Source organism: Telmatherina bonti (genome assembly GCF_933228915.1).
Source record: "Telmatherina bonti genome assembly, chromosome: 17".
NCBI classification, from domain to species: Eukaryota; Metazoa; Chordata; class Actinopteri; order Atheriniformes; family Telmatherinidae; genus Telmatherina; species Telmatherina bonti.
Genome location: NC_136615.1, coordinates 35241490 through 35259039, shown reverse-complemented (window position 1 = coordinate 35259039; position 17550 = coordinate 35241490). Strand labels below are relative to the sequence as shown.

Genomic DNA, 17550 nt, shown 5'->3' with positions numbered 1-17550 from the left:
CATGACTATATTTTGTAAGTTTTCTATAAAATATATCTGTATCATTTTCTCTTCCTATTTATCACCAAGGCAAACCTGTGTAACATTATGTTCAATGATATAATTATTTATTCTCCAGGGAGTGGAAACATATTGGATGAGATCCACTGAAGTGGTTTATTTACAAAAAATACCTCCTCATTCGTGAATATGCAGGAAAAAGGCTTATAAACGGGTCTCCACTACAGGAAAGGGTTAACGACGACCCACCAGGAGTCTTTAGAAAGGTGGAGCATCTTCCTTCATGAAGAAGATCCTTGCAAAGATCCTGGCAGGTTCAGTCAGATGAAGAGGAGCACAAAGGTTTGAATCTGTCTCAGAAACCTGAACCAACATGAAGATGGCTCCAGGTTTCTCCATTTGGGAATTTAGATTAAAACACTTTGTGTAATGAATAAATATAATCACCAAGAACTGTATATTTATATTTATTGCTGTACGGTATGTTAAAATGACTGTAGTGTTATTCCTGCATCCATCGGGGCCAGAAGACAAATGTCAGATTGTGTTCAACAAGGTTTTTAGCATAAAGTCATGAAAATGTCTCAGAAACTGTCAAACACGATGCATGTGGTATCAAAGGAATATTTTCTTCTTTGGGGCCTTTTTTCTTGAATTAATGAAGCTACTTCATATATTTTATCAGGTAAAAGACAACATGGAATCAGTGATGTGAGTAAATGAGTTTGCAAACAGCATCTGGTCAGCTTGTGTCCAACTCACAGCGTTTTCTGCCTCTGTGTCTGCAAGCCGCCTCAGTAAAGTGGTCTTCTGCTCCGACAGCTGCATGCAGTCCTTCTGCACACACACATGACACTTAGTTACCTTTCCATCTGCATTTCTCTGGACCATTTTAACTAAGATGTAAATAAGCAGAAACCTTCTGCAGGTCAGTGTGGGACGGGACACTGTCCACATCATGCCCTGCTTTTCTGTTCTTTCTCCATGTCAAGCGAGCACGCTGCTAACGCTAAAGTTCTCTTTCTGCTGTAGTTTGTCCTTCGCTGTCGTCTGCACTTCTTTCTGAACTGTTTTAGTGTCGGACCATAGACGTTAGGACCAGTCCTGGAAGGGAGCTTTCATGCGGGTTTTTGTTGTTTTCCAGCTGTAAACCTCCTCACATTTACTTCAGTCTGGTGTGTTGGCAGGGAAACTCCAGAAACCTGCACGATGGGAGCCTTCAAGGACGGCGTGTTGGACACCTGGGCTGCAGACCTCGTTACAGGACTGGAAGCTCTGCTGCAGGATGGATGATCATTTCTTTACTGTCTTTTATTTTGATCTATTTTCTTCATTTGAAGGTTAGTTTTATGAACACTTTCTGTGTCCTTTGTCGAGCTCCAATCCAGCAGGTTAACTCTGATAAAGGAAAAGTTGTGTTTAAGTCCCTGCAGACCGCTGAAGACAGAAAAAAAAGACCATCTGACCAAAGAAAACTGAAAAAAGAAACAGAAAACAGTAATAACCTAGTAGCAGCGTGCCAAAGCCATGGTCCATGTCCCTGGTTGGGGATTATTTTTGATTTGAAGCTGTGAAGCAAACAGCGAGTTTTCCTCCTTTTTGAAACAAGCGCTCGTCTGATTGGTGGACCTGTTCCTGGAGCCTGAAGGATGTTTGAAGTGTGAAGGAGAGGCTGGCACCTCCACCAACCATGAAACAGTACCTGTGATCTTTGCTGCTCTCTCAGAAGTTTCCGCAGTGTTCGGTTTGTGGCCTCAAACGTCTCCAGTTTCTGCAGCAGAAGCTCCTTCTGATCGGCTAAGGTGGATGCAGAGTCGGGCAGCTTCTTCGCCGTGAGGAGAAAAAGCAGCAAGAGTTGCATGTCTTCTGGAGGATTACGACAGATAACACAGTTTTCAGGTGATACTCACACTTCTAGCAGAGCTGCACAGCTTGGAGACACGTTCTCTGAGGCGTGAGACGTGCTGAGCCGCTGAAGCTCCGTCAGCCTCGGCTTCCATCAGCTTCCTGAGCAGAGCATCCTGATCCTGCCGAGGTCTGCAAACATGAGACAGATGGTTGCAAGACTTTCCTCACGCTGACTTCCTATGTTAGATATGCTGAACATGATATGGACTTGTCTGCATCCGTCTCCTCCAGCATCTTCTCCATGGATCGGAGGAACTGGGAATGGTCCTTCTCCGTCTCCTCCAGCTCCCTCGTGACCAAAGCCAGTTGCTCCCTCTGCTCAGACGTCCCCTGCTGCTCGGACTGGCCCTCTAACAGATGCTCTTTTTGCTGCTCCACCTGAGCACAGGTCACATGGGTGAACAACAGACTTCTGGGTTCATTTTGCACAGATTCATCCATCCCAGTGGTGTCACTGACAGAAAATGTTTTTTTTTTCCAACACTGATGTTGAACATCTTGAGCAGGGACACAGAGAAGCTGAAAACCAGCTGTTTCTGAGGCATGTCTAACGGAGAGCAGCTCGGTTCAGTACCTCATCCTTTAGGTTCTTTACTTCAGTCAGCAGGTTGTCAATCTTCCTCTCATACTTGTCGATTCTTCCTTGTAGGAATTCCTCTTCCTCTGATGTGAGATCAGCCAATCGCAGCTCAGGTTGTTCAGGATGTGGTTCAGTGAGCGGTGGAGTGATCTCAAGGCAGTGAGTCGGTCCCTTGGTGGAACAGTAACAGAACTGATGTTTCAGCATCCTGGCTGTCTGATGTGGATCAGGTCTGAGTGCAGCATCTCACCTCCCAAATGTACGAAGCTTCCCTCATGGAGGCCTTTCCTGGTGGGATCCAAGGTACCCGTGTTTTCACCTTTGCTGTGGGACAAAGGCTTACCCTGGTGGTCTTTGATTTCCCCTTTAAAACAGTTAATATAAAGACACATCTGAGTAACATGAAACCTGCAGCATGTGAAAGAAAATGTTCATTAAAAAATAAGGAAACTGACCAAGACATAGGTACATATGTACAGATTAGATCTGGAGACTAAAAACCTTCCTGACAGTAAAGTATCTGACCTGAGGGGTCCTGAAGGGACTCATCCTTTGGCCCCCGACATGGACGTGGACCGGTGTGGCTTCACTGATGTGTACGTGAATGGGAGGTGAACTTGATCGGGTTCTCACTGCCTTCTTCTGTCATACAGGAAAAAAAATCTTGTGTATATATATATATATATATATATATATATATGTATATATATATATATATATATATATATGTATATGTATATACACACATATATAAATAAAGTTAACAACTTTGCATACATGATATATATTTACATACACACACATACATACATACATTATATATATATATATATATATATATATATACATACATTATATATATATATAATGTATGTATATATATATATATATATATATATATATATATATATATATATATATATATATATATATATATATATATATATATATATATATATATATATATGTACTAACTAAGAGAAAATGAATTTGTTGAAATGAAGCTAAAACAAACTTGAGGACATTTAAAATGATCAGGAGGATTTAATATTTATTCATTAGACTTCCAGACTTTAGGTAGCGCCAAACCAAAACAGCAGCGGAAGAAAGAGTGGAAGAAAAAAGACCTGATCTTACCATGGAATAAACTGAGAGGTGCACATCAAAATAAAATGAAGGCGATAAAGACTTCTTGTTTTTTTCCGAGTCCAACAGATGGATTAACAGAGACTAGTCGGTTGGAACACAACTTCCTCCAACTGTAGCTAACTCCGCTGTGATTGGCCAGTTTAAAGCACGTGACATGATGCTCTAATGGTGATTGGACCTGAGACACGTTCCTTAGCAACACTTTCTGAGACGCCCGGAGCGCTTAAACTAAAACTCAATCATTAAACAAACTGGAGAAAATTCAGTTTGAAATAATATAATAAATATAATAATCCCGTTAGGAGAAGAAGATTCAGTTGCTTATGGTGGAGTTTGTGTTCAGCCGGACTGGAGGTGTCCAGGGAAGTCCCTTAATGGGAAGCCTCTCCGTGCAGAATGGACCCATAGACATCTTATACGATATCTCACACACACACACACACATATACATACATACATACATATATATATATATATATATATATATATATATATATATATATATATATATATATATATATATATATATATATATATATATATATATATATATATATATATGTATATATGTATATCTTATATTACATACATCTGCATACAAATAAATATACATGCTCATATATGCCCATACATACATGCAGACACATAAACATACACAGCTGTGCTCATATTTATTCATCCCCTTTCATTAAAGAAGGAAAAAAACAGCTGCCTGTAAAATAAGCTGAAATTGACTCAAGGAATAATAAATAAATATTTTATGAAACTCATTTAATTATTTTGTAATTCTGGTTGAATAGAAATATTTTTTAAAAAAAAGCAAACAAATAAGATAATTTATTACATATTACATGAGTCATAAAGTAATATTTAGTTGAACAATCCTTTAATGTTTCCGCTCCAGTCAGGTGTTTTCTGTTCCTCTCAGTCAGATTTCTGCACCTGTTGACAGGTATTTTGTCCCACTGTTCAACAGAAAAGTCTCATTTGTCCAGGACCCATTTGTTTGTTTTCTTTCTTCAACTCAATTAAATGAAAAAACAGTGTCTTTTATTACTAAATTATATTTTTGCAAATTTTTAGTTATTGTTCCTTTTTTAAGTCTCCAGTTATTTGAGTGACTGTTGTAAATTCAGCTTTTTCTTTAATGAAAGGGGATGAAGACATATGAGCACAACTGTACCTATACATACATCTGTACCCATATACATATGTAATACATATAGATATATAGATACACGTATACACAAATTTGAGCATATTATCAATTCACATACATATATATATATACACACTCCTACACACACATGTACCTGTACATACACACACATCACATATGCCTCTATATCCATACACCTACATCAGCACATATTGTCAGAAATTAGCGTCGTCCCTCTCCGCTGTGCTGCGGCTGGATGTGTGTGTGCAGGTGGAGGCGACTGGTTCCGACTGGAGAGGAAGCTTTCCGGTTGTTTCCTCAGGAGCTTCCCTCCATGCAGACAAACACACACGACATGGTGGTTTTATGAAGCCAGACATTTTATTTGTTCCATTTGGTGAGACACAGAAAAACATGGGACACATTAATCATTGTTGGGTCTGGAAAGCGAGGACACATCAGTCTTTGGCACTTTCTATTCTAAACATGCTGCTTTTTTCTCTTTTTACGTTTTACAGTAATTGTTCCACACATTATTGGTTTGTAACGGAATAATAGTCATGTTTCTAGAAAGGAGGCTTTCTCCCTTTCTTCACGTTTAAAAGTAGAAAATGGTTAGAAAGGGCCGACTGGGGCATTTGTTGGGGAAACGTGTAGAACTGTTCACCTGGCAGTTGTTTCTGATATGTTCCCGTTCCTCATGTGGAGACTTTCCACTTGCTCTTTGTGCTCTGGTGGATCTTCTGGTGGATCTTCGGCTATGTAGGGCGAACACTGACTTAATACCACCAGATCATACACATACATTTAGTTTTTTATAAATTAATGTTGGCTTCTTTGTTTCTTAAATACGATTCACATTATGAATGTGGAGAAGTGCAAAATGGCAGCTTTAAGGAGGAGAAGAATGACTCTGTAACACGATGAGCTGTTTTTTAACGGAAAACATTTCCTGCTGGGTGGAACGACTGCTTGTTCAGCAACTCATTTAATCCTTAATGAATCCTAATCGAAGTCATTTGGGACGACCTTAAACCTGCTCAGTCAGGAAGGAAAGCTGACACCGAGAGGCTTCCTGACGTCTCCACAAGCGATCCTGAACCGCCACGTCTGAGTCAAGAACACATAAATGAAGCTGGACAGCCTGCAGGCGAAGCAGCTGTTGATCCAGCTTACCTGTTAACTCGCTTCCTCGTCTCCTAGAAGTGTAAAAATTTACATGCAAATTTCTTCAGAGAAGAGATGAAACCTTTAAAACTCCTGTTCACACGAGCGGACAGTCTTGTTGCTATGGTTTCATGGTAATCCTACCATATCGTCATTCATTCCTTGTTCCAACAACGTGCTAAAAGTTAGCATCCTCCTGATTCCAACCTGTTTATGTTTGTAAAAGCTGATTATGTGCAAACAGGATTCATCACAACTCGGAATCATAGAAAATATAGTGACTCTGTAAGTCTGCAGACGTCACACTCACACAGTGATTGTGATGTTTTAAGTGTTAAAACGTGGAAAAAGAAGTGAGGTTATTATCGCACTGAGGCGTCCTGCTCACACTCTTGGTCCCACTGCTGCTTCATAGGAAATGAATGGTTGTGTTCACAGTCTTTTTTCTTTTTTTTTTAACATAAAGCACAGAAAACATCACCACACCAGACAGAATGATCCATTCAGTGATATGTAATAAAAGAATAAAGAAGTTCATTCCCTTCATCTGTTCTTTGTCTTCTCTGTGTGGGAATGAACCTTCTCAGTTAAAAACCTCTACAAGTAAACTGTCGGAAAACACTAAATAAAGTGCAACACCACCATTTCTAACGGTTCCAAATCATGGCTGGAGGAAAGGCGGGGGGCGGTGTTAGAGAGAGGAGGCTTCTCTTCCAGTGGCAGCAGCGTCGCCATGAAACCAACAAACTGGCCTCTTTCCTTCCTCCTGCTCTCTCATTTCATCCTCTACGACATACAACAGCAAAACGTCACCAAACACCATGTTTACACTTCAACACTGCCAGAAAGAAACACAGAAAACACTGAAAATCTGAATTAAGTTCAAACTGCTGCTTTGATGGAGCTGGTTTGGTTGTGAGGGATCGGCCCGACCCGGAACAACTCACTTTTCCTGCCTCCAGTCGCCTTCCGAGTCCAGGATCAGTTCAGCACCGCAACTTATTCATAAAACATTTACAGCTCAGCTTTCTGCTGAAGGAAGAGGCTGGTGATGCGTTGCCATGACAACCCAACCATAACCAAGGAGAAGACCAATATAATAATAATAATAATAATAATAATAATTATAATAATAATAACGTTTGTACCAAGTGCAATCACATTTCATCCCTTCCACTTTGGCCAATCGGCCGTTGCCATAGAAACGGTCAGGAGCCAGACCTTCAGATGCAGCAACAGTTCCACACCTCCACCCACTGAGGGCTCTGAGGAGCTGGAGGAGCTGAAGCACCTGTCCTCCATTCAGCGCTCAACCTTGATTCTACTGGGGGGGGGGGGGGGGGGGGGGGGGGAGTAGTGGTGCCATCGGACTGGGATACTGGGTTTATTCCAGTCAGATAGTCCATCATTTCATTTAGTCAGAGTGGACTCAGTTCAGGAGGTTCAGTGGCGATGTGGAGGAATGGGATGGTGCCAGTTAGCTGGATTTGGCTCAGCCTGGCAGGACATGATGGAAACTAACCAGGATGGGTAACTAACCCGCCTCTCTTACTGGTATTTTCGTTACAGTAATTCGGGCAACGGCAGCCTGATCTGTAACACTGGCGTCACTAAATGAACCAACGGTGAGGTGTGCTGATGTTCCAATAGTTTTATGTGGTTCCACAAAGATCCACTCCTCTTCCACGTCAAACATCTATCCTGTAAAACACCTCATGTGGCTTCACTGGGTTTCACCGGTTCTGCTTAGTTATGGATCATTAAACTGATGGAGCACCATGGTTACGCCAGTTATGTCATGGTGACGCCGCGGTAACATAATGGTTACGCCACATTAACACCATGGTAACGCCACATTAACGCCATGTAACGCCACTGTAACACCATGGTTACTTTATGGTAACACCAGTTATGTCAATGTGACGCCACAGTAACATCCTAATTACGCGACAGTAATGTCATGGTAGTGCTATGGTAACGCCATGGTAACACCTCAGTAACGCCATGGTAACGCCTCTGTAACGCTATGGTAACGCCTCAGTAACGCTATGGTAACGCCTCAGTAACGCTATGGTAACGCCTCAGTAACGCCATGGTAACGCCTCTGTAACGCTATGGTAACGCCTCTGTAACGCTATGGTAACGCCTCAGTAACGCTATGGTAACGCCTCAGTAACGCCATGGTAACGCCTCTGTAACGCTATGGTAACGCCTCTGTAACGCTATGGTAACGCCTCAGTAACGCCATGGTAACGCCTCTGTAACGCTATGGTAACGCCATGGTAACGCCTCTGTAACGCCATGGTAACGCCTCTGTAACGCTATGGTAACGCCTCAGTAACGCCATGGTAACGCCTCTGTAACGCTATGGTAACGCCTCTGTAACGCTATGGTAACGCCTCAGTAACGCCATGGTAACGCCTCTGTAACGCTATGGTAACGCCTCAGTAACGCCATGGTAACGCCTCTGTAACGCTATGGTAACGCCTCTGTAACGCCTCAGTAACGCCATGGTAACGCCTCTGTAACGCTATGGTAACGCCTCTGTAACGTGAGGAATGAGTGTGCCCTGCTCTCTCTGACTAGATTGTCGTGACAACTAAAACGTACGAACCATGCGACACATGCACTGTTACACCGACGTCCTGAAGTCGTCTGGACGACTTCGACACACGGCGACGAGCCTCTTGGTGGAGAAAAACACAACATGGACGCCTACGTTTCCCTCTTTGCATGCAGACACAGCACAGTGACCAGAACAGAAAGAAGTACTGGTTCTAAAGCAACCAGACGGGGGCTACTGGTTAATGACATGAAGGCTGGTTTATCTTTACAGGATGGGGGGGGATGGGGGACCCCAGCAGACTTTTATTTCTGTGAGACTAAAATCCACTCAAGACGTATTGAAGAGAAGACCACTACCTCCTTTTAATTCCAGCCTCTCCTGCATGAAAAGTGCTGCCGTCTCCAGGTTGTAGCTCGCCCCCCCCCCCCCCCCCCCCCCCCCCCACCCAGGTTTACCTCCATGGGGGGGCGACAGACCCACCTGAAAGCTTTCTGTCCTCAATAAGCAATAATAAAGTAAATAAATAACCATGAAGACGTCTTCTCTGAATGAAACAAGAGTTTTAAATGAAGAGCTGAAAACTTTCTTCACTACGTCACACATGAAAACGGGGAAAGTGGGTTCTGTCCTGCTCCTGTACATCAGCTGATCTACGCTTACTTCCATGAGTTGAACAGAGGACGTGAACTTGTGCTGAAGCAACGATGTAAAACATCATGGAGGACAGTCTGGAACGGGACATTTTGCCTGCTCGGGCGTCTTAGTAGGCTTCCAGAGAGTCATCCCAGAATAAGCTCTGCACGTCCAGCAGCGCCGCCAGCTCCAGTATGTGCTTCTGTAGGAGGCTGCTCTCCACCGTGTCCTGCTTTGGGAGGTCGGGATACGACTCCGGGAAGCTCCGGGATTCCTGCAAGGACAACAGATGCTCAGCTACAGAGTCCCTGTGAGGACGGAAGAAAAACAAACCACCGGATCGGTTCTGGAGGAGCAAAGGTTCTCCTCGCGTTCTCCTGACTCCAGGAGAGCAGCTGCCTCTCCTCAGTGTGTGTGAAAACCTGACAACATGAAGCTTTTCCATTTTAAACTCAGCGGAGTGACAGCAGCGCTACGTGTGTGTGGCCCCCTGGAACACTCTGGGCCCAGGGGCTGCTTCACTTTTAATCCGGCCCTGGTTACAGGCTCCACATTTGTTTCCAGAGTTGGAACCAGATCAGTGTCAGTCTCCCAGGTTCTGTCCCAGTTTACAACCCCCCAGCTTTTCCACGCTGACCTGGAAAACCTCTTTCCTCATGTTTTCCACGTTAACACATCATTATGAACGGATCCTATCTGCCGTGTTTCTCCCTGGGTCTGGAGAAAGGTGGTGGATCGGGGGGGCTTAGGGTTCATATCTGTTCCTGCTGACTGCTTTCCTCTTTGCTCCTAACCCTCCGGACATTTTCAGCCTTCTTCTACGACTTTATTACTTCTTTATTTCTTTACATTTTAATCATGTAGAGAAGAAAAAGCAGTTTGTTCAGAGTCTCTTAGAGTTCCTGAACTTCATGTAGAACTTCTCACACGAGCCGAACAAAGAAAACTGAATTTTCCTTCCAGCAGTGGGGCAGGTTTTTCCCGTCTCTTCCTCCGAGCTCCGGGTCACGTTTACAACTTCTACCGGGACGACTTACCGGTCCGTTAACTGGACAACAGGAGTCCAGCAGCGGGACAAACTCACCCGGAAAAGTTTGTGCAGCCTCAGCGCCGCTGAACAGAAGACAAAGTGGATCAGCAGCAGGCGCAGAAACTCGTCTCCAAAGAACTGCAAAAAGGCCTGATCTGCAGACAGGAAGGACAGGAGACGTGTCCACATGGAGACATCATTCTCACACCTGAGGACAGAGACACACAGTCCTCTCTGATGGACTACCTATTGTCCGCGATCGCGTTATCATCTGGCCGATGTCTCGGAAGACTTTGTGAAGAAACTCTTGAGCCCTTTCCCAGAGTCCTCGCCGCACGCTGCTCAGGCCACAGATGGAGGAGAAGGCCAGCAGAGGACTGTAGAGGAAGAGCGTGAAGAGACTCCCACGCTGGGACTGGTCTGAGGACGGAGAGGACAGATCAGGACATGAAGACACAGGGGACAGACCAGGACATGAAGACACAGGGGACAGACCAGGACATGAAGACACAGGGGACAGACCAGGACATGAAGACACAGGGGACAGACCAGGACATGAGGACACAGGGGACAGACCAGGACATGAAGACAGACCAGGACATGAAGACACAGGGGACAGACCAGGACATGAAGACAGACCAGGACATGAAGACACAGGGGACAGACCAGGACATGAAGACAGACCAGGACATGAAGACAGAGGGGACAGACCAGGACATGAAGACAGACCAGGACATGAAGACACAGGGGACAGACCAGGACATGAAGACACAGGGGACAGACCAGGACATGAGGACACAGGGGACAGACCAGGACATGAAGACACAGGGGACAGACCAGGACATGAGGACACAGGGGACAGACCAGGACATGAGGACACAGGGGACAGACCAGGACATGAGGACACAGGGGACAGACCAGGACATGAGGACAAACAGGTCAATGTGATGCAGCAACAGGTCTGCAAACAGCTGGAACAGCAGCCAGAAAAGCTGCAGGTAAAAACACCACTGGTTTAACTGGCAGCAGACCAGTAACATGACTGGGTATGAAATGAGCAATTCAGAGAGGCAGAGTCTCCTAGATGGAAAGATGGACAGAGCTTCACCAGTCTGAGACAAACTGGGTCTGAACATTGTGGAATATATTTTTTTTTAAGTTCTTCAGCATGAAATAGTGAGAATCAGGAGGAATCTCTGTATGCAGGGGAAAGAGCGGAAGATCTAACAGGATGCTGGTGATCTCTGGCCAGTTTCCCTGTGGGTGGATTACAACAAAACTTCTCCACTTATACTCAGCTCTGTGTCTTGATATAACACCATAGACTGTATATAAAAGATGGGCGGAGCCTCCGTGACGTCACCCGTAGGTTTCTGAAGATCTGAATTGAAGCTCGGTGGGCGGTTCCTACCATCACCATCTTGGCAGGGGCATGCGTGTCGTCTCACCCCGAAAATACAGATATGGGCAAAGAGGTGGAGCTGAGAGGGGGGCTGTGAGTGTCATGGTGGATGATTGACATTGAGCGAACTCCGAGCTTTCTGTAGCTAAAAGCTAACCAAGATAACGGGAGCTAACCAGCTAACGGAGGTAAGCGGACTAAAGCTAAGTCACGTTGTTAACTGGCTAAAAACCGCAGTTGTTTTACGTTCTTCTGACTTGAAGCGGGAGATCAGGTACCTGTCAATCAAAAGGACACGTCCCTAAATGTGCCGAACTTTGAGATTAAATTTCTTTTAAACGGTCGAGTTGGAGAAAAATTCACTCCCCCCACAGTTGTCATGAAGGTAAACCTGACCTGTTAAACCTAAAATAAATTTTTGTACCAGGCTGTAAACATGTTTATTCATGCTATAAACATGTTTATTCCTGCTGTATACATGTTTATTCCTGCTGTAAACATGTTTATTTCTGCTGTAAACATGTTTATTCCTGCTGTAAACATGTTTATTTCTGCGGTAAACATGTTTATTCCTGCTGTAAACATGTTTATTCATGCTATAAACATGTTTATTCCTGCTGTATACATGTTTATTCCTGCTGTAAACATGTTTATTTCTGCTGTAAACATGTTTATTCCTGCTGTAAACATGTTTATTTCTGCGGTAAACATGTTTATTCCTGCTGTGAAGTTGGTCTTTTTAACATGGGAGTCTACAGGGATTTGCTCTGTTTTGGAGCCCCTAGAGGATGAAGGGGGAACTGCAGGTTTATGCACTTCTGCATAGACTTCACTTTTAACCGCCGGAGGCTCCGTCCATATTTCATATACGGTCTATGTAAAACACACATCTTTCCTCTCCTCACCTCACAGATGTTTCCAGACAGATGTTAGAAGAAGAGGAGATGCTAACGATGCTAAACATCATCCTGGAACTACTTTTTACAGACGTGTTGCTGCATCAGATTCACTTTCAGTTCAACGTCTCAGTTTCATCATCTGACATGTTGTTTATCTTCTACTGGGAAGAAAATATGGTAAAGAAACTGGTAAACCATTGAATTCTGGTTTAATTCACGCTTTGCACAGAGAGCAGACTACTGGACCTGGAATTGTGGTGGAAAAGGTGTAAATAGATTTCTGTGAATGTGGCAGATGGCAGCGTCTCTATGTGTTAGTGTTGTGGAGAAGCAGCGAGTTCTGACAGCAGAGAGGAAACAGAAGCTGGAACAAACCTGGAACACTTTTAGGATAAACTGCAGGAGACAGCAGGCACACCAGAGGCTGGCCAAACAGATTCGTGAAATTCTGTCCAGACAAACAAAAGACAGAAAGCATCTGATGAGGAAACACCAACAGAAGTAGGGAGACGTCGTCTGACCAGAGGAAAGGACCCACCTTGTAGGCTGCACTGTTTGAAGAATCTACAATGATAAAAAGCGGCTTCCTGGTGAAGGGGGACAAGTCTCCTGGATGAAGGCTGCAGCATTACAAACAAACATCAGAAATCCGTTCCCGTAACAACAACTTTAAATCATCGTTTAGAGTCAGACGGAGTCACAGACATCCAGGGATGATGGTCCCAGAACAACACACTCATTCCTTTCCATCATGTCTTCATCGCTTACGGAGGAAAACTCACCAATGCATTTCTTTCAGCGCCTGATTCTTCTTCTGCACCGTCTCTCCATTCACCACATCACGGTTTGTGTTTGTGAGAACGCCTCCGAAATCATACGGTCCCGCTGGAAATCACACATTAAACCCATTACACCCTGCTTCCTCAGAAAGCCCTTACACACAACCGTCTCACAGCGAGGACAGGATGTCCCACAATCATCACGTCCATGTAGGAACACCCAGGACAATCTACGGACCTGGTTCCTCACTGTCTGCTACTCTGCCTGAGTAAATGACAACAGACAAGAGGAAGACATGCCTGGTGATAGCGCCATGTTAGCACCATGCTAACATCATGTTAGCACCATGCTAGCACCATGCTAACATCATGTTAGCACCATGCTAGCATAATGTTAGCACCATGCTAACATCATGTTAGCACCATGCTAACACCATATTAGCACCATGCTAACATCATGTTAGCACCATGCTAACATCATGTTAGCACCATGCTAGCATAATGTTAGCACCATGCTAACATCATGTTAGCACCATGTTAGCATCATGTTAGCTCCATGTTAGCACCATGCTAGCACCATGTTAACACCATGCTAGCACCATGTTAACACCATATTAGCACCATGCTAGCATCATGCTAGCGCCATGTTAGCACCATGCTAGCATCATGTTAGCACCATGTTAACGCCATGTTAGCATGATGTTAGCGCCATGCTGACGATACGTGAACAGATGTCCCTGATCACATTCAGGAGCTGAATTACTTCTGAACATTCACATAAACACACTTTAATCTGGATTTAGGAACATTAGGATCAAAACTTGGTGCATAACTTGAAAATAAACATTATTAACCTGATTTAGCAGCTTCTAGAAACGCAGAGTTTCTCCAGGTTTTACATCAGTCCCACCTCAGAAGAGATCAGGTTCTCCAAGTTTTACCTTTATCATTTAATGCAGAATGGGAGCAGCTATCACTAAACTCAGTAAAGTCATTCTAACCCTGAGAATATTTTTGCCGGTTGAATACGTAAAAATGGAAAACTTTATTATCCATGTTTTGAAATAACACAGCGTCACCTCCATGACCTGATCATTATTTTTTCACTTTAACTTGCTTTTAACATGTTGAGTCGCAAATCATAAAATCTGAATGGATAAAAATGTATTATTATAATAAAACCGTCAAACAGCACTTGTACTTATTTTATGTAAATCTAAATGTGTACAAAGCAAGCTGTGCTTTCGTCCCAGTCAGTCGGCTGAAATTCCCCATCATATCTCTGGTTTTGCTGGTTTTCAGCACCAAGCTGGGAGAGATTCAGTGTTCAGTGAAGCTGAAGGTCAGGAAGCTCCAGGTCAGCTGCAGATCATGCATGTCTGCCTTCCCACGAACATGCAGCAGCAGCAGCAGCAGCGAACGCAACACCATGGAAAACTGAATTGTTGGATGTCAGAAAATTATTCATGCTGCCACTAGAGGGAGTAAGAGTATCACTAGTAGTACATGAAGTTCATGTAGTACATGTACCAATGGGAGAATTATGCTTCTGCTGGATTATTTCTGTTGGTTTTTAACTCTTATGAAGACCGATCAGGTTTTATGAATCAACCAGATTAAAAGGGAAAAACACCAGAAGGTGAATATTGTTTGCTATAGTAAAAATGATTTACAACATGTTTAAAGTGGAACTATTATGTTCATTTCAGGCTAATTCATTTTTATTTCTGAGCCCAGAAGGGCTGGGATTGATGGAGTTATTGTCACAAATGGCTTTATTTACTTCAGACCGACCCTCTCCGTAGGCTGTCAGATCAGCCTGCGGGCAAAACGAGTGGATTGAGACTCTTCCGCATTAAGCCCTGCCTCCCGCCACTGCACTACATCGGGAGCGCGCACCGCACCTGCTTTCACCATCATTGTAACATCTCATAAACAGAAGGATTAGGCTCATATGAACTCAATAAAAAAACAAACTACAATGTCAACACATAGCATCCAGCCCTACATGTTGGAACCTGAATCAGAGCCTGAAAACGAAGTGGAAAACAGCAACCCACAGCAACGAATGCAGCAGGATGTCTCTCTTTGGTAAACTCACCAGCCATCGTTGGAAATAACTTTATCCCACGTTTTCCACCCGCCTGATGTATTTGTACATGTCCTTGTTAACCAGTAGAAGGTAACCAATCACCCAACCTTATCCCCCGGGACGTCACAAGGATTTCCAAGTAGAAAAAAACTCTCTAAAACCACACGTTTTTTGTTGCCATGGAAACCGAACGGATAGAGTGGTGGAACTCAAACACAAACTCAAACATGCGTTTAGGTGATAAAAAACAGTGCCGTTCACATGTCTGATGAGGATTCAACACTGTAACACTGTAGAAAGCTCAGAAAACTCCACATACCATCATAGCACCCCTTTAAATAAAGTTTGATCGTTCTGAACATACGATTTTAATGTATTGAGGATAGGACCATTATCTTTCCTTGGTTTATTCAGAGGGAAGTTTGTACAGAGGATCTGCTGGATCTTACCTTCATAATCCGAGTGTGCGGTGGGGAAGACTCCGGTAGCTGATAAGTAGACCAGCAGGACACTGTTGGCAGGTAATTCCTGGAGAAAAGAACCCTCTGAGCTTCACGTATAAACCTTAAATAATCATCAATCACTGATAATGATTAAAGTGACGGCTGGAGAGCCGCTCGCTCTGACAGAAACATTTGTTTCGTTAAATCATACTGACCTTAAAAGAGGCGGAGAGGAAAGTGAAAAGCTGGCTGAACGTTGGCTTGTACAGTAAATATTTGTGAGGATTTTCTCTCTTTGCTGGTTTCTCACTCGGTTCCTGCAGAGAAACGCTGGAGATGAGAACAGCTGCGATACCAGGGGTCACACACCATCACACACCATCACACACATCACACACCATCACACACATCACACACCATCACACACATCACACACCATCACACACATCACACACCATCACACACATCACACACCATGACACACATCACACACATCACACACCATCACACACATCACACACATCACACACCATCACACACCATCACACACATCACACACATCACACACCATCACACACATCACACACATCACACACCATCACACACATCACACACATCACACACCATCACACACATCACACACCATCACACACACCATCACACACCATCACACACATCACACACCATCACACACCATCACACACACCATCACACACATCACACACATCACACACCATCACACACACATCACACACCATCACACACCATCACACACATCACACACATCACACACCATCACACACATCACACACATCACACACCATCACACACATCACACACCATCACACACCATCACACACATCACACACCATCACACACACCATCACACACCATCACACACATCACACACCATCACACACACCATCACACACCATCACACACCATCACACACATCACACACATCACACACCATCACACACATCACACACCATCACACACCATCACACACCATCACACACACCATCACACACCATCACACACATCACACACCATCACACACACCATCACACACCATCACACACATCACACACCATCACACACATCACACACCATCACACACCATCACACACATCACACACCATCACACACATCACACACCATCACACACATCACACACATCACACACCATCACACACCATCACACACATCACACACATCACACACCATCACACACATCACACACCATCACACACCATCACACACATCACACACCATCACACACCATCACACACATCACACACACCATCACACACCATCACACACATCACACACCATCACACACATCACACACCATCACACACATCACACACATCACACACCATCACACACCATCACACACATCACACACCATCACACACATCACACACCATCACACACATCACACACCATCACACACATCACACACATCACACACCATCACACACATCACACACATCACACACATCACACACCATCACACACCATCACACACATCACACACCATCACACACATCACACACATCACACACACCATCACACACCATCACACACATCACACACCATCACACACATCACACACCATCACACACATCACACACATCACACACCATCACACACATCACACACCATCACACACATCACACACCATCACACACATCACACACCATCACACACATCACACACATCACACACCATCACACACCA

General features: G+C 44.0%; 2 protein-coding genes across 2 annotated transcripts in view; both read right to left on the bottom strand.

The window, feature by feature from the left end:
- Positions 1-7265, bottom strand: part of odf2a (outer dense fiber of sperm tails 2a) — a gene marked incomplete at both ends in the record, with an annotated part of 103546 nt that extends 96281 nt beyond the window's left edge. The window contains 8 exons of the mRNA XM_079256408.1: positions 763-837; positions 1703-1825; positions 1911-2037; positions 2117-2286; positions 2483-2659; positions 2739-2852; positions 3014-3130; positions 7221-7265. Coding sequence (XP_079112534.1) covers positions 763-837; positions 1703-1825; positions 1911-2037; positions 2117-2286; positions 2483-2659; positions 2739-2852; positions 3014-3130; positions 7221-7265 — 948 coding nt within the window. The remainder of the gene's footprint in view (positions 1-762; positions 838-1702; positions 1826-1910; positions 2038-2116; positions 2287-2482; positions 2660-2738; positions 2853-3013; positions 3131-7220) is intronic.
- Positions 7266-9235: 1970 nt separating this feature from the next.
- Positions 9236-17550, bottom strand: part of scai (suppressor of cancer cell invasion) — a gene marked incomplete at its 5' end in the record, with an annotated part of 37073 nt that continues 28758 nt past the window's right edge. Inside the window, 8 exons of the mRNA XM_079257195.1 lie at positions 9236-9436; positions 10247-10347; positions 10439-10612; positions 12869-12941; positions 13032-13113; positions 13276-13378; positions 15814-15892; positions 16023-16124. Of these exons, the coding sequence (XP_079113321.1) occupies positions 9290-9436; positions 10247-10347; positions 10439-10612; positions 12869-12941; positions 13032-13113; positions 13276-13378; positions 15814-15892; positions 16023-16124 (861 nt within the window). The 3' untranslated portion in view covers positions 9236-9289. The remainder of the gene's footprint in view (positions 9437-10246; positions 10348-10438; positions 10613-12868; positions 12942-13031; positions 13114-13275; positions 13379-15813; positions 15893-16022; positions 16125-17550) is intronic.